This window comes from Octodon degus, unplaced genomic scaffold, assembly GCF_000260255.1.
Source record: "Octodon degus isolate 3935 unplaced genomic scaffold, OctDeg1.0 scaffold00045, whole genome shotgun sequence".
In the NCBI taxonomy this organism is placed as follows: Eukaryota; Metazoa; Chordata; class Mammalia; order Rodentia; family Octodontidae; genus Octodon; species Octodon degus.
Window position 1 is genome coordinate 3252460 of NW_004524621.1, and position 21794 is coordinate 3274253.

The 21794-nt window shown below is 44.5% G+C and overlaps 1 protein-coding gene across 4 annotated transcripts in view; it reads right to left on the reverse strand.

The window, feature by feature from the left end:
- The window catches only part of Pknox1 (PBX/knotted 1 homeobox 1), a 72590-nt gene that overhangs the window by 41868 nt on the left and 8928 nt on the right, over window positions 1–21794 (reverse strand). For 3 of the 4 annotated variants that reach the window (XM_023716017.1, XM_023716016.1, XM_023716015.1), the window contains exons 2-4: window positions 5007–5075; window positions 3817–3925; window positions 514–641 (exon numbers count right to left, since the gene is read on the reverse strand). In XM_023716017.1, the coding sequence (XP_023571785.1) occupies window positions 514–641; window positions 3817–3867 (179 nt within the window). In that variant the 5' untranslated portion in view covers window positions 3868–3925; window positions 5007–5075. The remainder of the gene's footprint in view (window positions 1–513; window positions 642–3816; window positions 3926–5006; window positions 5076–21794) is intronic. The other variant, XM_004631782.3, reaches the window with a different exon arrangement.

Consider the following 21794-nt stretch of genomic DNA (forward strand, 5'->3'; position numbering starts at 1 on the left):
ATGCTGGTCTGTATTTTGTTTTATACTATGTTTCTCTGCCAGTGTCAGAGTAAGTCAGTTTCTGATGAGTTGAGTAGCATTTCTCCCTCTTTGGTAGTCTGGAAGAGACTGTGCAGACTCAATGTTCTTTTCTCTTTCATGTGTTTGGTGGAATCCTCCCACAAATCCACCCTGAGTCTGGACTGGGGTGTAGCTCAGTGTTAGAGCCCTTGCTTAGCATGATCAAGGCCCTGGGTCTGATTCCCAGCAACACCAACAAACACACAAGACCATATGCGCTTAAGGATTTCTTTTGGCAAGATTACCTAAAAATATACACTGATACTACAAAACATTCTTTTAGTTGTTAGAAGTAATATCAACTTCACCCAGTGAAGTTTTCCCCCGAGGAGGTGTTGAACCACTCCGCAGCAGCACTGTGCAACCCTGCCTTGCCACCAGCTCTGGATGGCATCAGCCATGCTTGCTTCCACTAGTCCTCTGAAAACCCATGCGCCCACACCCTGGTGCTACCTATAAATGGCCTGCTTGTCCGCATCCATCGGGGTCTGAGACTCCACGGGAGGAGGGCTCACTCCTTCCGTATCCGGTTCAGAGCAGATTGGATCTTGCTCCGTTTTTAACTCTGTTACCACTTGCATCTATAAAAGGAGGAGAATTTCTGTTATTGAACACAAAACAAATTACATTCTATTCCAAACAAGAAAACAATCAGACACATTAATGTGAACTGTCAAATACTCACTATGGCTGGCAACAGAGAATACTATAGTACCAATAAAACTCCTTTGAATTTAATATGCTTTAAACATGGGTAACATAAAAGTCAAATTTACAAACTGCTTAAGAATGAAGATAATAAATACTTGAGAAATGCTTATGATTTAAAAATTACAATTATATACCATCAAGGAAAACTCTACATGTTAAATCTTCTATGTCTTCTTGTTATGTAGCCTCATGTTAATACAATGAGAGGGAAAATAACATACAGTGGTACCTCAGTTCATAAACTTAATTTGTTCAACAATTCTGGAAGAGATGGCATGATTGTTTTTGTGTAGGACAGATGGCCATGGTTGTTTCTGTTATCCAATATAGTTAGCAAACGAAAACAAAATTTGTCAAATGCTTTTTTTCTCTTTTTTTGAGACAGTGTCTTACTATGTAGTTCAGGCTGGCCTTGAGCTCACTTGGTAGCCCAGACTGGTTTCAAACTTGCAATGAACCTTCTGCCTCAGCCTCCTGAGTGCTGGATTACAGGTGTGTACCGTGCCATCCACCAAATGTTTGTGAACCAAACTATTTACAAACGAAAGTGTTTGTGAAAAGAAATACCACTGTACTCCAAACTCTTGTGTCTTCTAAAAACTCAAAATTCAATATGATAAATATATATATTTTTAATTTATGTATTTGGTACAGGGTCTCACTACACAGCTTGGACTCCTAATGATCCTGTTTTCAGCCTCTTCAGTACTGAGATTATAGGCATGCACCACCACGCCCAGACTCACGGCCAGCTCAGTGCGTCCATGGGCAGGGCTAGCATGGCCTGTGGTTCCAGGGATTAAACTCTAGTCCCTGTGCTTGCCTAAGCAGGCACTTAGTCTGCTGAGCTATCTTGCTGGCCCTCTAGGCTACATATTTTTGACAAGGCTGAAATCTCGCAAATCTATCCTACACAGCCTTCTGCCCCAGTACTGGGAAATGAACCTAAGGTCTCTGCACTTAGCTATATCCCTAACCTTTAATTTATTTTTTGAAGACAGGGTATCATTAAGACTCTAAATTGCTCAGATTGGACTTCTACCTCAGCTTTCCAGAATGCTGGGATTATAATGCTTCTGCTACCACTCTTAAGCTGTTAGCTATAAAAAAATTTTACATGATCTCAAGATTCAGCTCAGGGGCCGGGGAGATGGCTCAATGGAATAAGTGCTTCCCTGGCAAGCACAAGGGCCTGAGTTCAATCCCCAGTTCCACCAAAAAAAAAAAAAAAAAAAAAAAAAAAAAAAAAAAAAAAAAAAAAAAAAAAAAAAGATTCAGCTCAGTAGTAGAGTATGTATCTGGCATGCACAAAGCATGGGTATGATATTCCAGTGTGGATATGTGCCTACACACATATACAGGGACACAGACACACACATATTAGGGAAGCCCACTGCATTCAGAAAGTTGAAGAACAGCTGTGTTTACTTAAAAGTCTTAAAGATATATGATTTAAATAAGCTATGTATTTGTCACTTATATAAAATATATTTATATCCTTGAACAACTCAGTTTCCTAAAACAGCAAATCAAATTTGCTGTAATTAACTTCTAGCTGCCCATGAGCAGACAGGACAGGACTGAGGGATGGGCTCGCCTGCTGACAGACTGGCCAGGCTTCTGCCCTGATCTTACTCAACCCTCTACAGAGCAGCAGGGAGCAAAGGGCCTGTGACTCCCACCTTCAGCAGAAGCATAGAAGGCAGGGCTGCTCTAGTGCAGAACACACAGGGCAGGCAGCACTCTCAGTGCCTCGGCTGAGCTCCCCTTCCTCAACTGCTGCAGGTCACAGAGCACGCAACACCCCACACACACAGACACAATGCACTGCAGCAAGAAGGAGCCCCATCCACCGTGAGTGGACAGTCAAGGAGCCACCCATGTCACAGAGCAGCCATCCAAGCATACCTAAGGCAGGAAGATCAACACTGACTCTGCTAGATGGGTTACTGGGACAGTTCCTCACACCTGTATTCCTGGGCAGATGAAACCTCAGAACTCCCAAGCTCTCAGTTTTGTGACTACCAACATGAGAATTTATGATTAGCAAAATCAGGTTGGGCATTCTGGGAGGCTCAGGCAGAAAGACTGCAAGTTCAAGTCTCAACTGGGCAATCTAGAGCACATTTTCTCAAAATAAAACATTTTATATAAAAAAAGGGCTGGGGAGTAGCACAGTGCAAAGGCATGGGGTTCAACCACCAGTACCACAAACAGACTGACACTATTTAAGGAAATAACTCAGTAGTTTATTATTTGCCAAGCATATGCCAAGCCCTGGGTTCCTCACAACACCAAAAAAACAAAGGGAAGAAAGAGGGGCTCGAAAGCTCAAGAACACAAATTTTCTTTTCTTTTAAAATACTAATCCAAGGGCTGGCCAAATAGCTCAGTGGATTAAAGCGCCTGCAAACAGGTGCATGGCCAGGGGTTTGATCTCTGGGCCTGCTGTGACGGCTCCATGCCCAGGGTGCACTGAGATGGCAAATGAGACTGGGCATGGTGGCGCACACCTGTAATCCCAGCTCTTGGGAGGCTGCAAACAGGAGAATCACTATGAGTCTGATCTAGTAGTGAGACCCTGAACACCCTGTAGATCCTTCCCTAAAATAAACAAACAAAAAAAAAAAAATCCAGAGCTAGGGAAATAGCTCAGCAGCATAAGAGCCTGCTTGGCATGCACAAGGTCTTGAGTTCAATCCCTGGTACTGCAAAATAATAAAATAAAAATGCTAATTCAGGGACTTCTATATGCTATATAAGCATCCAGCTTTTCTTCAAAAGCCACAATGCTAGCACTACTTTAAAAAAAACTATGGGGGGGGGTGCTAAAATTACTAGCAAGTTTAGTATTACTTGAAGAACTAATCTGGATAATTCTATAGCTTATCTTTCTGGATGCCAACATAGAGCAAAGCATAATATATTGAAGATTGAATATGCAACCTCACAGATATTGAACGATGAATACACAGAGCACTGTCCACCATCTGGTGCCAGGCCCACAGGCAGCAACTAGCATGCAGAATAAAATCAGGCGCTCACTTGCTGCCCATCTTGATAGCTGTCTATACTCAGTGTCTGTGTGGCCATCATGGTTAGTGAGCGTTTGTCTTAAGACATCAGATCATCTCGAGTGCAAAGCAGGCAGTGTCTGGAAAACAAGAGGTGAGGAGGAACAGTTAGGGGGTCCGGCCTCCCTTTTTTCCTTAGGCCCCAGCACTCAGGTAGCATTTCTGAGGCACAGGTCTCACGTGCAGAGCAAGGCTGCCCTTTAACCTGCTATCACAGCTACTCCCTTCTTATTCAGCAATCACTCATCTCACTGCGCTTGCCATCACCACAGAAACCAGAGCGTGCTTTCACATGCCAGACATGGATGCCAAAGGGATGGTGACAAGAAAGGGCAGGCAGCATGAAGAGGCTGCAGGGCCAGGGCAGCCTCTCAGAGAAAAGCTATGTAAGCAAGATCTGGTGGCACGATAAGATGGAGAGACAATGCCCCAAGGGCAGGTGTGGCTAGAAAGCCAAATGCAAAAGGAGCCCAAAATGGATTTCCTGGAAAACCTCATGCATTGCACAGACACTCAAACATTTGTTTAATATTTATACTTAAGTAATACTTAATGACCATTTGCTTAAGAACATATAATATCAAAATAACACTAAGGAGCCTGAATGTTGGGCCAGGAGCCATGACAAGCATCTGTGACATGGCTGCAGAGAGGCATTTCAGAGCAGAGTACAGAAGGTGGGCTGAACCCCAGCTGGCATACCAGCAATGTCACGGTGCATGTCAGGGGTCCGGGACTCACCATGGAGGTGAAAGGCCATCTTACCATGTGTTCTACACTGGTGAGACCACCAAAGGTCACCAGAGGAGGTATAGTGATAGTGATGTCTCAGGAGACTCTAAAGCAAAAAAAAGTCTGAGCTGTGCAGACAGAAGAAATTAGCAATATGTCTTTCTGAGGATGGTTCAAGAGAACAACATTCCAGCCACCACCAGTAGTGGCAGCAACCTCCTGAACACTTGAGACCTGGGCTTTCTCCAGTGGCATCCACTTCCCAGCTGGAAGCCGGAGGACACGACCAAACCTAGCATGTAGGGGCGAATAACATACTCCTTCCTGCCTCCAGCAAAGGCTAGTTATAAGTTGGACTTTGTTCCACACATTGAGGCATAGCGACAAGCAAGTTAATGAGGACACGAGCAGGGGACACAGACTTCCCACCTGACCACCTGAAGGAGCAGAGCCACAGGTCCAGAGAGGAGCAGACAGGTGAGCAGCAGCACCTATGGCCTGGGGGAAACAAGGAAGAGAGTTCAGGTTGAGAAGCTTCAGACGCTCCCAAATGCCAAGGTCAGAAGGAGGTCGGAAGCACACTGATCAGCATCAGGTCCTGTCAGGACAGGCAGAAGAGAAAGTGGGTCTCCCAACTCCCAGGACTCCACAGCAGCTTACAGAGGGCATGAGCTTAACGGTCCTGAGATGAGAGTATCTCACGCTCAGCATACACAACTGAGTGAGAGGAGAGAGGAAGATCTGAGACCCACTGGGGGGATGCCAAGTGAAGAGGGGGGCAATGGGAGTTGGGCATTCCTGAGCTGCCAGAAACAAAAAGCAGCCAAAAAGGACCCTCCCCTGGAGCCTTCTGAGGGAGTGTAAGCCCTGTATACACCTTAATGCTGGGCTTCTGCCCCCCAAACTATGGGACAGAAGATTTCTAAATATTAAAAAAAAAAAAAATGTTTGCCGGGCATGGTGGTACATGCCTGGAATCCCAGCACTTGAGAGGTTGAGGCAAGAGGATCATTATGAGTTCAAGAACTGCTTGGGTACAAAATAAGCTCAAGGCCAGTCTGAACTGCATACCAAGACCCTGTCTCAAAAAGAAAAAAGAAAAAAAAAATTTTTCCACCAAGTACTGGGGACAGAATCCAGGGTTGGCACACACTAGGTAAGCACTCCACTGTCTAATCCACCCAGCCTGCGGCAGGCTACCCAGATCTCTCTGGTAAACAACTTGTGGATGAGAACCTGGAGGGCCAGGAGAAGGTTACGCTGGGAGATGGGCCAACACAACACAGGGCAAGGAGCAGAAGCCACAGGGACAAGAGCAAAACCAAATGGCACACTTTGAAGCCATGGGGAGGAAGGGGCCACACCAGCCACAGTGAAGGATGACAATGGACTACATGCATGAATAAAAACAAAAGGAAAATCTCCATGGGTTGTGAACTGTTATCAAAGCTGTGTCTCTACCTGGTAGGAACCCATTCTCAAGATTAAATCTCCACCTGTCTGCACACTTGGCCCTGCACATCTCCCAAGGGGCTCTGCCTTGACCTGAATCTGGCTCTCCTCTAAACCTCAACTTGCTCTTCAGCTTGACTTCTAGCTATCCTCCTACTAGGACAGGCTCCAAGTTAGCACTGTCCCCAGACCTGATCATTCAATTCTCACCTGGTCACAGGAGCCTCACCTGGCCTTGCTGCCATGCTCCCATGCTTTCTAAAGCACACATCTGCCCATGGACTCAGCTCTCCAAATCTGCCTGACCCACTTTAGGTATCACTGGCCCCTGCTGCTCCTCTCCACTGGCAAGAGGTGTAAAATGCCACCTCTCCTGCATCTGTATCCTCTTCCCCACCCTGGATCCTGCTCAGCCTTGAAGCTCTGCCAAATCCTCTCCTCTTCTGTGCACACAGCTAGAAGGCACATGACACTGCCTCCTCCACAGTGTTCTTCAGCTGCCTTAAGTTCACACAAGCCCCTCCCTGCAGCTGCCCAGCATCTTAACCCATCATCCACTATACGTCCCATGAGGCCTTCCTTGGACTGCTCCCTGGCAACCTCAGTAGCAGGCACAGTCTTGGATGCACAGTAGAGACAGTAGACACTAAGCAAAATGTGCATGTATATAAATGCAAACACACATTTATGACAGAATAAGTTATAAACTTAACCAGAATAAATTATAACCTTAACAATTCTAAAAATGTGATTTATGACAGCTCTGCTTTCCTCTGTACACAGATCACCTCACCCCATTTAAGTACATTTTAATCTTATCGCTATTTAAATGGTTACTAGGACCTGAGACTGCTGAGGCCAGGTTCTGCGTCTGCACATCCATGTCTGCTTCCACCAACCCAGAGAAAGGCTGTTGCTGGCTCAAGACACCTGTCTGACAGAGCTCCCAAAAACCATCAGAACTTGATCATTTTTGTGGAATGATCAAGTCCTTGGTCTACTTAAGAAAAAGGAACAAAGAGCAAAGCTGTGCTCTTTTCTCAGTGAATTTTCCATTGGCAAACCAGAACATCTGACTACCATGACTTACACGATGCGTTTGTTTCAGCTCGTAGTTTTTAAAGGTTTTAGTCCAGTTGGCTGGCTCCAAGGCAGAAGGGCAAAAGGGAAGGGTCTGGCAGTGGAAAAGTGCTCAACTGGTGGCAACCAGGAAGCAGAGAGAAAGGATGAGGAGGGAGATGGACCTTTCCAGGTTGCACCCCCAGTGACTGCCTCTTCTGACCAGACCCTGCCTCCTACCAGCAAGTCAGCTCTGAGCCCTCGCATGGATGATTCCTTTGATCAGTAGTATGCCCCAGCCATCCAACCACCTTCCAAAAGCCCCACCTCTGGACACAAGAGGCTCCTGGAGGTTATTCTAGGTCTAACCCATGATGCTCCAGGCACTTCTGCACCACAGGCAGACATGGAAAGCTGCTCCCTAGCTTCACAGCATTCATTTCTTGGCTGAGACTACTACATCCAGAGCCCTCAATGCAGCCATCCGTGTGTGCTGTTTTGCTTACTCCTGCACATGCTGCCACAAGGCAGGATCCGCTGCACCTTGCAGATAAGGTGAGCCAGGTGAGAAAGGCTGAAGAGCCTCATTGGCAATGATGAAGCTAGCATAGAACCATGGTAAGAGCTTTCCAGCCATTGCCCAAAAGGAAGTCAAATCTCTGACAGTCTCTCTTTAAGACAGAAAAGTTTTCTGTAAGCCAGGTGTAGTGGTGCCTGTGTGTAACAGCAGCACTTGGGAAGCTGAGACAGAAGGACTGCCTTGAGTTCAAAGCAAACCTAGACTATATAGTAGGACCCTGTCTCACAATAATAAATAAATGTGTGTGTGTGAGAGAGAGAGAGAGAGAGAGAGAGAGAGAGAGAGAGAGAGAGAGAGGATGGTTTCGGGTAATCAACTGTAATATGTGATCAAAATCAACTGCTAACATGGTAGAGAATCTCTGTAACGCCACCACTCTGTGAGGCCAAGGCAGGAGGACTGCAAGTGTAGGCACAGGCTGAGCAACTTAGCAAGCCAGGTCTGGTCTCAAAATAAAAAATAAAAATTAGGCTAGCGATGTAGCTCCGTGCAAAGGTATCAATTCAATCCTTACGAGCACATGCACACACACACACACGCACACACTCTGCTAGCCATAGAGGGGTGCACCTGTAGCCCCACCTATCAGGAAGCTGAGGCAGGTCGTCTGCCTGAGCCTAGGAGTTCAAAGCCAACTTAGAAATATCTGAGGAAAAAAACCCTCATGAAAATAAAAAGGAAAAATGGTGTAAAAGTCAATTTAAGAAAACTGGGGAGATGTGAAAATGAAAGTCACTATCAGAGATTATTGCTTTGATGGTGTGATAATGCTGGAGGTTCACAGTGGATACTCATGCTGAGGAGCACATGGAGAAAGAGAGGCTGAGTGCTGGGTTGTTCTACCTGTACTGACTTCACGTGGGTCAGCAAAAGCACCCCATGACTAAACCAACCTGTTGGACCTAGATGGCAGGCAATCACAGTCTCGCTCTCTCAACTGGTTCCAAATGTTCATAATAAAAACTGGGGGGTAGTGGGAATCAGAATTTTATTTCAAAAACTTAAAAGAGCTGTAGTTCTTTCAAAACTGATTATAAAGCTGGGCATGGTGGCAGGCACCTGTAATCCCACCACTTGGGAGGCAGAGGCAGGAGAATCATTTTGAGTTCAAGACCAGCCTGGGCTACAAAGAGAGCTCAAGGCCAGCCTTAACTATACAGTGAGACCCTGTCTCAAAGACAAAAAAAAAAAAGAATATGCATTGGTTCAACCATGCTAAAAGAAAAATCTGCAGTGTGCATGAGAAGCTTTGAAGATATGTGCGCTCCCTATACCAGAACACCATGCAAGGAAATAAAAAGGTGAGGACAGTGTAATTCTTTCTGCCCAACAAACTGTTGAGTAAATACAGGGCAGCAGAGTCCCAAGGTGACTAGCACGCCTACTGGACACCAAGGAAGCCACAGAAGAGCTGCCCACAGGTGGCGCCACACTCAAAATACCCCACCTAATCACAAGCCCAGTTGGCTTCCTCAGCACCTGTGAGGTGGTTAATGCCTGAATTCCACTCCAAGCAAAGCGATTTACCTACCACCTTGCAATAGTATAACCACCATTTCCTCTAAGTAGGTAGGCAGAGTTCCCAGCAGATGGCACAAAGCTCCGCACAGCCTAAGCCTCTCTGTCCATCAGCACAGGACAGGACAGGACAGGACAGGACAGGACAGGCCCAAGACAGAACCTGAGTGGGGATGTGAAACCTATCATTCACTTGAAGAGGACTTGGAGGATCTGGCCCACAAGTAGTTGGCAGGCTCATCATTACTACACATTGTTCTGTCATGCATTGAATAATACCCCAAGGCTGAATGGACTTTAAGAGGTAACTGGGACTGGGGATGTAGCTCTGTGGCACAGCATTTACCAAACATGTGCAAAGCCTGGGTTTTATCCCTAGTACCACAAAAAAAAAAAAAAAAAAAAAAAAGCGAGAGGGAGGAACCTTTCTGCACCCTGCTGCTTACAAAATGAAGCTTAAGAATCAACGACTTAGGGCCGGCCAGGTAGCTCAGCAGATTAAAGCTCCTGCTTAGGTAGACACAGGGGCCTGGGATTGGTTCCCTGTTCTGCAGTGCTGGGCCCTGGTCCCAGCCCCGGCCCTGAGCCGCTGAATGAGACTGGGTGTGGAGGTGTGCACTGTAACGCCAGAGCTTGGAAGGCTGAAAAACAGGAGGATCACTATGAGTCCAATCTACATAGTGAGACCCTGTACTAAAAAAAAGTCAGTAACTTGTTAATGTTCTTGTCCTCTTTTCCTATCAAAAAGGTGATGGTTTGTCAAACAACCAAACCTATTTCCCTTTGTTTCCTTTAGGTCAGTCAGGGTGACACACTTAATCTTAGCCTGGCAATTGCAACAGTCCTCACAGTGAAGATGAACTCCTCAGCCTCTCTGCACTCCTTGAGAATAGGGGAGCAAAGTCTCTGGGGGAATAAGGTAGGACGGAAGCAATAAAGATAGGTAGGAAGGAGACAAGCAAAAGCAAAACTAAAAAAAAATTGTATTTTTAAGAAGACTGCAACTACAGAACACAGTTAAATTTATGTACATTTATAAGTATCAATATTTATTCGGCTTGTCTATGCTACATTTTTCCTAGGCCCATTATAACCCAAATCCCTTAGATAATGTATTTTCAAACCATAAATTAGCTGACTAAAAAAGTTAAAGAAACTTACCTTAAGATAAAGAAACAGACTAAGGTCAAAAAATGTTTTTAGGCAAAACATCTTAGATCACTCATCCCACCACCCACCCCCAGTTTTGTGGGGCTCATGCCTTTTACTTTTCAAAGGAGCCACTGTCTTTTGTGGGTAGACCATGTGCTTTTCCCCTAAACCAAGACCAAGAAGGACCTTGGTTTTGGTCCCTCTTGGATTCACAAACTCCACAGATTTCCAATGCCAAAACCACACAACTATTCCCACAAACAAGTTGTAGTATGTCTCTCTTTTGAGGGTCCATACCTGTTTGAGTGTGCACTTTCAATTTTCTGCCTAACAAATCCTTTTATGCCACCTTAAAAATAAGAGACACACACAATCAATTAATGTCTATCTCTACCACCACATACAGAAAGCTCACCACGCTTATTTTATAATTGCTTCACATGCACCTTCTCTCCCCTACAGTGGCCGCAGCAGCAGCTCAGGCTCTACCTGTGCGCCCTCTCTGAGAAAGGCACTGCACTCACTGCTCTGTCTGTCCTGATTTACACAGGAGACCAGTTTGAGCATGCTGCTCCGCCAGATTCTGACCATGCCCCATCAGGTCGTCTCCCAAGCCTTGTGCTTTCCTGGTCACCCCAGCTCCTATTCAGGAAAGGCCTTCCTGGCCTTCCTCCTGGAAGGGGAAGGCATTTCCTACCTTGCCTTTTACTCCCTTTTCTACATCATTTTTAGCCCATCCATGACATAGACCGTGATGTTCACCAAATCGTCTATTTCTCCCCATGATGGTTTCTCTAATCTTTAAACAGCAGTGTTTTCATTTCTAGATGTCAAGTGTCACAAGAATGTCATGAGTCACAGGGGCTCTCGCTCCCAGTACAACACTCACTCACTTAATGCTTTATATTAAGGGCTACACATACTGTTATGGTTTGTGTCTGGATGTCCCCCTAGAGCCTCATGCAATCATGGGGGTAGGTTCTAGATTTTGTGATTGATTCATGGGCCAATGCTGCTGGGACTAGGGGTGTGAGCGCTACACCTGCCGTGAGGCAGGTAGCCTGCATACGATGTAAGAGAAGAAAAGAGGTTTGCTTTGTTGATGTTCCTCCCTTTTTGCTCTTGTTGCTTTTGCTGTTTTCTGCCACCATGGACTATTGCCCTCTGCCATATGCCACTATCTTGAAGCCAGCCTAGTATGGACTGAAACCTTCACTATGAGCAAAATATATCTTTCCTTCCTTAATTTGGGTTGTGGGGTATTTTGTCTCAGCAATGAGAGAAAAGTAACCAAAATATGCTGTCTTTTTCATCCATTTATTGACTTTCTTTGCCACTTTAGTACCCTTCCCAAAGTTATGTGCAGGCCAAAACTAATGAGGAAAATACACAATTTTCCGACTTTCACAAAGAGAAGAATTAAAATTCACTAGTAACTAAAGAAATATAAGTTAATAAATCCCTTTTTAAATTAAAATTAATTTTTACACGTTTAAAGAATTTTTCATTACATGCTTATACTACAGTGTTTACATTCCTTGTGGGGCATTGGTGTATATGTACCCTCTTTCATTGTGGCCATTAATCATGATGTACTGATTTGACTGGATTAAGAAACACCTACACAGATTAGCACAGCTTGAGTATATGCTAGAGGGACAGATGACTGGCATATAGGCCAGAAAACTTGGTTTGGAAGGTCCACCCTGGTTGGTGGCATCCAAAGGAAAAGAAGAAGGAAGCTCTTGCATTTTAAAAAAGTTCCACCTGGCCTGAGTGGGTGCATCTCTTGCTGCCATATCTTTGAGCATCAGTCTTATTTCTTCAGCCTTCAACAGTCTCAAACCACTAACTCTCCAGGGAGCTTCCAGGCCTTTGAGCTTGGACGGATGCTGAGTGCTTGATCCTTTTGGTCTTCAGCTTCTGTCTTGGGTTGAGGAACTGCTGGATTATCTATCTCTCTAGTCACAGACAAACACGTGGGCTCCCCTGCCTCCCTTCATGCTGGGCTACCTTCCCAGCCCTTTGTTTGGTCTTTTCAGTTGGGGTTCTTGACAGTTTCCTTGCTTTCATGGAGAAATGAGTTATTCCAGGTTCATCCTGTTTATTTTCTTTATACTCCTATATTCTACCATTCAGCCAAAGTACTTCATACAGACAGTGTTGGAGCCATGGGGCCATTCCCCTCCACTCACCCAATCCAGGGCCTCATCCCTCTAACATGGCTTATCATACCGTGATCTAGATAAGGGAAACAAAGACCCCAAGTCGACCCAGCAAATTTCTGGAAAATTCTAATAGACTTCTACTAGACCATTCTGCCTACCCCAGGGTAACCTTTTTTCCCTGGAGCTCACTGAAAGTTCATGCTTATTGGCTACACCTCATATATACTACTATAAGAGTGAATTATGGAGCCAGGCATGGTGGCATATGTCTTTAATTCCAGGACTTAAGAGAGGCTGAGGCAGAGGCAAGTTCAAAATCAGCCTGAGCTATAAAATGAGTTCAAGGTGAGCCTGAGCTGCATAGCAAGGCCCTGTCTCAAAAAGACAAAAAGAGTGAATTATGGGAAAGGTTGTGCACAAGAGACGAGAGGCTAGGAGTCAAGACCCCAATCACCCTCTGGAGGACCTCCCCATGGGAGAGGCTTTAAAACAGATGTGGCTTTAAGATCCCTACACCCTCTGCACTTGTACCATCTTGGCTTTAATAAACTTTGCTACTGTTTCCATGCCTTCCAGTGCTACACCCAGAAATCCAACATAGAACCCTGCTCTTCCCTCCTATATAGGGAATTCCAATTTTATTAATTTTTCTTCCGCCTCCCTTTTCTTTTTCCTGTTTACTGGGGATTGAACACTAATGACACCCTTAGCTCTTTTTGAGGTTTTATCCTTTTTACATCTTAAGACAGGTTCTCACGTAGTGTTTAAACTGTTGGGACCAAGTTCAAACTTCAACCCTCCTATCTCAGTCTCCCAGTGTGGAAACCACAGCTGGCTTTTCTTACAAAGCAAATATTCCTGTGCCTCTCTTAGGTAAAAGACACATTCTACATGCAGTTCTGCCTTACATTACTTCCTTAAGCCTAGCAATGCTCTCTGGAGGGAAAAATGACCTTCATTCTTGTTCCAAGCTGTGTGCTCTGTGGTGTTCACTGACCAGTTCCATGCTGTGCACCCACGCATTTCCACATCGTCATGAGTAAAGCACACACAGTCCCTTCAACCTCACACCTGCTTAAGTCCTTTCAGTTACTCCTCTGACTCTTGATAAAGGCTAGTGCTATAATTCCAAGTGCAGCCAATAAGTCCAGGCAGGACACACATGTGCAAGTACACACACACACACACACACACACACACAGCAGTCACCAGCTCCTCCCTGAGCTCCAGCTCTTCTCCCCAAGCCCAGCTGGAACACCCCTTCCCCCATGCTATCCCACTGTAGGAGTCATTCCTGCCCTAGGACCTGCAGCTCAGAGAAAACCACATAGGTTAAGGCCACTGATTCTGATGAGGCTATGATGGGTCTCTTGACTCCACTGCTTCCAGGCAGGTCAGAACCCATCTGCTTTTGCTCCCCTATTGTACACTCAGCCACCACTGCAATGTCAAGTATGCAACAAGTGGCTCAATCTTTTGTTCAACAAATGAGTTGCTGGAATTTGTACAGTACAGGAAACTGCCCATTCCATGGAAATTTAAGCCAACTCACCATCCATACCTAGTGCTTTTTTGAGGAGACACATCTCTGACTACCTTCGCCACTTGTCTCCAGCCTCTGTTCTGGACAGGGGTTCTGCCTCCAAGGGTGATTCTGGTCATTTCTATATCCTTCAGAAACTGTCCACAGGTCCTGAGTCACAGCCCCCAAGATGCATGTGCTGTGTTCTTAATGTGCAGGGGTGGATCTGCTGCTACATCCCTTTTACAAATATCTGTCCTCATTTCTTCTTAGTCTGATTTTCCAAAAGCAAAATCCATTTGCCTCTTTTTTTTTCCTTGGGTTAATTTTACCTTTCTAGTGTCTGGACTGAGCTCAATTCACTTACTTTTCTTGTTCTCTGATTAAATGCATTTAAAGCCAGCCATGGCAATGCATGCCTAAGGCCAGTGCAGGAGGATGCTCCATTAGTCTGAGGCCACCCCTGGGCTATATAAGTAAGTTCAAGGCCATCCTGTACTACAGTGAGACTATTGCCTAAAAAAAACCCAAAAAACAAAAAACAAACAAATCTAAACAAACAAACACATTTAAGGCTGTACAATATCTTTCTCCCAAGACCTATTTGTGCCTCATCCACAGGTCAGGATATACAGCCTCATTCTAACTCATTCAGGCAGGCAGAAATAAATTTTGATCCCCTCTTTCATCCAAGGGATACACAGGGGAGTCTTAACACCCAAGTGAGTAACTTTAGCTACCCTTTAACTTTTTTTTTTTTAAAGGGTCTCACTTCAAACTCACCTTATAGCCCAGACTGGCCTCAAACTCAGGAATCTTCCTGCCTCAGCCACTCCTGTGATGGGATTACAGGTGTGTACCACCACCACCATGCCCAATTACCTTTCCACTCTTAAATTCTAAGTAGGTTGTGTTGTTCAGTCTGATACTTTAATCTACAAGATTTACTTCTTGAAACTCAGGCTTTTTCTTGGTGCCTAATATACAGTCAATTCTGTTGAGTGTTTGATGGAAAAAAAAACCTATATGTTTATTGAGTACAATTTCTTTTTTTCTTTTTCTTTTTCTTTTTTTTTTTTTTTTTTTTTTTGGCGGAACCAGGGATTGAACTCAGGGTCTTGTGTTTACCAGGCAAGTGCTTATTCCATTGAGCCATCTCCCCGGCCCCATTTTTTTTTTTTTCCTTTACTTTTTTGTCTTTTTGAGACAGGGTCTCACTACACAGTTCAGGTTGGCCTTGAATTCACTTTGTAGCCCAAGCTGGTTTCCGATCCTCCTGCCTCAGCCTCCCAAGTGCTAGAATTACAGGCATGAGCCACCACGCCTGGGTTGGGTACAAATTTCTGTTATCAATAAGCTCCAATATACTAGCCATATCTTAACTCCTCTACATAAAAAATTCTCAACTGGATATGATTTTGCCCCCAGGGACATATGGCAATGTCCAGAGACATTTCTTGATATCACAAGAAGGAAGATTCCAGGCCGGGGAGATAGCTCAGTGGCTTAAGCATCTGTATGGTAAGCACAAGGTCCCGAGTTTGATACCCAATACACACAAATAAAAGGGAAGATTCCAAGAACTGATCTGGGCTCTCAAGTCTCCCTGGTGCCATCTGAGAACACCTGCCCAACGCCCTCCCCATTGCTCTACTTGGTCCTTGGGTTGCAGTTACTCCCTCTGTGTGTGGGACTGTCCAGTCTTCCCAATCCCATCCACTTTCACAAGCTGTAAAGCAGACAAAGCTTGCGATGACTAACTCTCCTTTGAGTGCTTTGTCTACTATAGGAATCTTCCCCGTACAGCTGTCCCTGGGATTCCAGCCCTGTCCGACAGTGACACTGTTCAATCTTTCTTCTGTGCCAGGGAGCTAAGTTTCCATCTCTCATTTCTCATCTACTTTTGTTCCTTTAGTGCCTCCTCATGGACAGCTTTAGCTGAATGCTGTTTTCTACTAAACCTGACATTTAATCTCCTGAGAGATTCACTTCTGTATGATCTCAGTTTTGTTGTTTAAAAAATACACCAACTAAGCTTACTTGTTTTTCTGTATCCTTACTTCTCTTCTGTTGGAAGTGTTTCTTTGTTCTATTTTCTCCTTCTGGGGCTTTGAGAAATCCACATCTAATCTTCAGTCATTTAGTAGTTATTTTAACACTATCTACCATCAGCACTAATACCCCTATCCCAATTGGTTTCCATAGCAATCCTGTATCACTGGTAACACAGTAAAGTGTACTTATAAGCCAAGCATGGCAGTGGCATGCAGCCATGTTACCAGCTACCTGTGAGGCTGAGGCTGAAGGATGCACCTGAGCCCAGGGGTTGGAGCAACAAGACCCCCATCTCCCCTGAAACAAAAGAAACCCAACAGTATGCTCACTGAGCTTCCAGACTGGAGTATGCCTTCTGGCAACAGCACAGAGGTCTGAACACAGGGTCTGGTCCCTGAGCTACATCCCTTTCTTTGTAGTTGAGACAGGCTCTTACGTAGTTGCCCAGCTTGGGCTGGAACTTGTGACCCTCCTGCCTCTGAGCACTGCAGCAGTTGTGACCAGCCCAGGCTGACTGACTCTTCCTTACAATATGAGTTCTCAGTGCTGACACTCAAGTATACACTAATTCAGAAAGGCAAATGCATCTGGGGTCATTTCAGAAAAAAAAGTAAATCCTTGATATGAACTTCAGGACACTTAAAGGTTAAACACTAATATCTGTGGGGTTCTGTGAGCTTCAATGCTTCCTTCTCTAGAGATGCAATATTGGCTGGGCATAGTAGTATACACCTGTAATCCCAGCACTAGAAAGGCTGAGGCAGGAGAATCACTGTGAGTTCAAAGCCAGTCTGGGTTACATAGCAAATTCAAGCCTAGCATGAACTACACAGTGAGATGCTACTTCAAATCAAACCAAAAAATGAAGAAAACATAAAAAAAGTGATACCATACACATAATACCACATTCATGTATGAGTATTTATGCCTCCTTTTAAACTTAGCAAAATATCTACAGTTGTTTGAGCATCTAATTATTTAGACTAAAAAATTCAAATTTAATAATAGCCTTCAGGAAAGTAGCTTAAAAAGAGAAACTATTAAAATGCTGTTGGGGCTGGGGGGAGAGCTCACTAGAATAAGTGCTTGCCTGGCAAGCGCACAGTCCTGAATTAAATCCCCAGTACCGCCAAAAAATAAAAATTAAAAAAATAATAATAAAATAATGTACTGTAATAAAATGTACTTAAAATTTATGAATTATCTCTAGAATTTTTCATTTAGTATTTCTGGACAATGAATGACGGCAAGTAACTGGACACAAAAAGTGAAACTTCAGATCCTTAGTGGGCATGGGGAGAATATAGGTGAAAAGCATATTTGGAAAGAGAGGCTTGCAGGTTAGCTCAAGTTGTTTAAGCACCTGCTTGGGTAAACCCAGTCAGGCGCAGGGGACAGCAGTTCGATCCCCAGCTCCACATGCCTTACTAGACCTGCCCTTAAGGCAGCCTGAGCCACTCCCTCCCCCACAAAAAAGTACTCTCTTACACTTTAAGAGACACAGGACCATGCCAAGATATGTACTTAACTACATGAAAATAAACTGAAAAATCGAACTATTTGGAATACAACTCACATAAAATACTGTTGCTTGCTTGCTTTCTTTTTTTTTTTTTTTTTTTTTGGAGGCAGGGTTTTGCTTTGTAATTCAGGCTGGCCTTGAATTCCTGGTAATTCTACTGCCTCAGCCACCCAAGTGCTGGGAGTACAGGCATGCACCACCACACCTGGCTTAGAAGCCTTTTTTTAAAAAATGTATTTGGCACAGGTTCTACAGGGTCATACTACATAGATTGGACTCGTATGCTTCTGTTTTTAGCCTGTCAAGCGCTGGGATTACAGGCGTGCATCACTATGCCCAGTTTCAATTGCCCTCTCAGTGTGCCCTGGGGTTGGGGGTGGTATGGCACACGGGGGATTGATCCTGGCTGCTGTGCTCTGCCTAAGCAAGCACTTTAGTCTGTGGGCTATATCTGGCTGGCTATAGAAGACTTTTTAACGTAAGAACAATAACACGGGGCCGGGGAGATGGCTCAGTGGAATAAGTGCTTGCCTGGCAAGTTCAAGGGCCTGAGTTCAATCCCCCGTTCCGCAAAATAAATAAATAAATAAATAAATAAAATGGGGAAGGAAGGAGAGGTTGAAGGAAGGGGGAAAAAGTTGTATCATGTATAGGTACAAATTTTCTATGATAAATGTGATCTTTTCTCCCCTCCCCCCTTTTTTTTGGGGGGGGTGTCTTTTTGGGACCGGGTCTCACTATGCAGTGGTCTAGAACCTGCAATATTCCTCTTGCTTCAGCCTCCCTTGTGCTGAGATTACAAGCATGAGCCACCATGCCCAGCTTTGAATGGGATCATTATGTATACCTAAATGTACCCATAAAATTTGATTAAAAAACAAGAATAAAAAAAGCGGAGAGACTTTGAAAGCTGAAAACAGTTAGACAGGGCTGGGAATGTAGCTCAGCAGCAGACTTGCTGAGCATGTACAATGCCTTGGGCTGGACTGCTGGCACCAAAAACAGTTATAGATTTTGTTCTTTGAATTTATTAAACACACATTAAATTGAGTGAAAACCAACACTTAAAGCACATCCTCAGGCATATTAGCTAAACATCATTCTGACCAGTCCAAGGTCTGTAAGAAAAGTCTCCTTTTTCTGTTTGTTTCACAGAAGAAATGCTGAAAGATTCTGCAGATAAACAAAAATGTGGGGTCATTCTAGAAAGCAGCCCTGAAGAGCCCAAGGGGGACCCCACAGCTCTTCTCTCTGCAAGCCCAGGCTCGAGGCAGCTGGGTGATGCAACAATTAGCCCATATCTCTGGGCTGGAGGCCTCTGGCTTTCTGCAGCCTCAGCGCAGCTGGGAGGATAGAACTGCAGGAAAGAGTCACCCTTGCATAAGGGGACAGGGCTACCAAGGCAAAAGGGCTCTAGCGTTAGGGTTAGCACTGATTGTGATTTAAGAGCTGATTCTTTTTTTTTTTTTTTTTTTTTTTTTTTTTTTTTTTTTTTTTCTTTTTTAACCTTGCTCTGTTGTTTATTTTTTTTTAAGACAGGGTCTCACCATATATATTTCAGGCTGGCCTTTGAGGCAATACTCCTGCATCAGCCTCCCAGTTTTGAGATTACAGGCATGTGTCATCACACCTGGCTAAGAGCTGTTTCTTTAGACTGTATTTTACAAAGACAACAATGCATTCCCATCCCACCAAGATCCACTGATGGAAACTGTGTCACCTATTCTCCCTTGATATTCATGAATATTCCCCAAAAAGTTACACAATTTGATTCCACTAGTACCACACCAACTTTGAGACTAGCGGTTTCCACAACATGGTCTCTTTTCTTTCTAGTTCTCTGGAAATGTATGAAACATTTTTAGCTGTTCAGCCACACAAAACAGACCACTCTGGGATATGACCATTAGGCCTCTGCTGTGCCAACCCCCAGCCTAAAGCACAACTGTCCAGAGATATGTCCCACTTCTTCACAAGCTTATCCATACTCCTGTAAGCCACTGGAGACGCATCCCCTAGCTCAGTCTGCTGCCAAGTCTAATGGCTGCACTAGGACTTGCCCACAACCTGCTGCCCTGTATGGCTTCCCACCTGGCCCGACCTCCCTCCCCATCAGCGTCCTTCCCACCTGCTGTCAGGGCTGCACACAGCCCCAACAAAGAAGACTGAAAGGTTAGGGTCCAGCACCTGTAGACTGCAAAGACCTCACAGACAGGAAGCCACAGGACTGCAGGACAGTGAGAGCCTCCGGGCTGATTACAGATTATTCTTGTGTTAATAAATTTTCTGAACAAATGCTTCAAGATGCTTTCCCAAGATAAACCTGTTTATTAACTTACCTATGAATTGGTCAAGAGATTTACAAAAACTTAAAATTCTACATTTAAAAAAAGCAATTTAAGAGGGGAGTGGTGGCACATGTCTGTAATTCCAGCACTTAAGAGGCTGAGGCAAGAGAATCACTGCAAGTTCGAGACCAGCCTGGGATACAAAGTAAGCTCAAGGCAGCCTGAACTGCATAGCAAGACCCTGTCTCAAAAAAACAAAGCAAAAAAAAAAAGGCATCTTAGCCAGATGTAGTGGTACAGACATGTAATCCTAATGCTCTGGGAGGCAGAGGCAGGAGGCTTACAAGTTCAAACAGCCTAGGCAACTTAGTGACTTGGTGAGACCTTCTGTCAAAATGTAAAACTGTGCTTGGATATCTGGGTTTAGTGTTAAAGCCATGGGTTTAGACCCAGTGTGGAGGGGCCGGGGAGATGGCTCAGTAGAATAAGCACTGGCCTGGCAAGCGCAAGGGCCTGAGTTCAATCCCTGGTTCTGCCAAAAATAAAATAAAATAAAATAAACCCAGTACAGAAAAAAAAGACACCTTTTCAAAGTACCCTAGAACACTAGCTGTACTTTACCACACTTCAGTAAGTTGCTTTTGTTCTGAGTTTTATGCAGCAGGGACTTTGAAACAAGCAGCTCATGTTTCTGCTACCCTGTCCTTCTGCCTCTGTTCCAGGGCTATTTTCAGTCAATAAATAACTCGTTCAGAGGAAAACATCTGTCAAGAAATCACTTTATTTTTCAAACAAGGCTGGGGGGAGGCTCCTAAAGTTTAACATCCAAATAAAATCACAGATGCTAAATCCTATTAAAAAAAACCTGGGGGCTGGCAAGATAGCTCAGCAGTCTAAAGTGCCTGCTTAGGCAAGCTTAGACAGGCACAGGTGATCACGGCTCAATCCCCAGCACCACTTGGCATGCCAGCCCCACCCTCCAGGTGGACTGAGCCAGCCAAAAAACTTATACAAGAAAAGTAATTCCAACTCAAACATCCATGTTTGTCCCCTAAAGACAAAACAAAATTCAAATAATAAAGGTAGCATGCCTTCAGAATTTAATAGATTCTGAGCTGGATGGTCTGTTAGCTAATAAATTTAAACCTGCACCTAAAGCTTTAAGACCATGACTATCTGGGATCATTATAAACTGACATGAAGAATGTTCACAATGTCTTTGCTACTAAGGTTCAATAAATGTGTTTTATGTGAAACAGGGTTGGTGTAGCTCAGTGGCAGAGCACAGGCTCAGCATGCACAAGGCACTGGGTTCAAGTCCCAGCACCAGAGCAGGACAGAAGGCAGTCCAACCCTCTGAGGCAAGGCCATCTCCCCAAAGCCAGTCCTCTATATGGTGCTGCCTGTGCCCAGCACACCTGAATGATGATCTTCAGCCCACCCTCTGCTTGGTGGGTCACAGGAAGCCAGCTTTCACGTGACAAAACACAGGAAACACACATCCAAACCATATGCTGCTGATACAGAGAACGTAACCAAAAGATATAAAAAATAGAATAAGCGCTTGCCTGAGTTCAATCCCCAGTTCCACCACAAAAAAAAAAAAAAAAATTTAGGGGCCAGCAAGATAACGTAGCAGATCAAGTGTCTGCTTTGGTAAGCACAGGGACCACCACAGTTTGATCCCCGTTCCTGCCCCTGCTCCCAGGGCATGCTGAGCGACCAAATCCCAGCATGGTGGCACAATCCTGTAATCCCAGTGCTTGGGTGGCTGAAAACAGGAGCATCACTAAGAGTCTGAGCTGTGGAGTGAGACCCTGTGCCAAAGACAGTCAAAAAAAAAAAAACAATTAAAATTTAAAACTTTTAAAATGAGAAACATGTAAATTCACAAAAATACA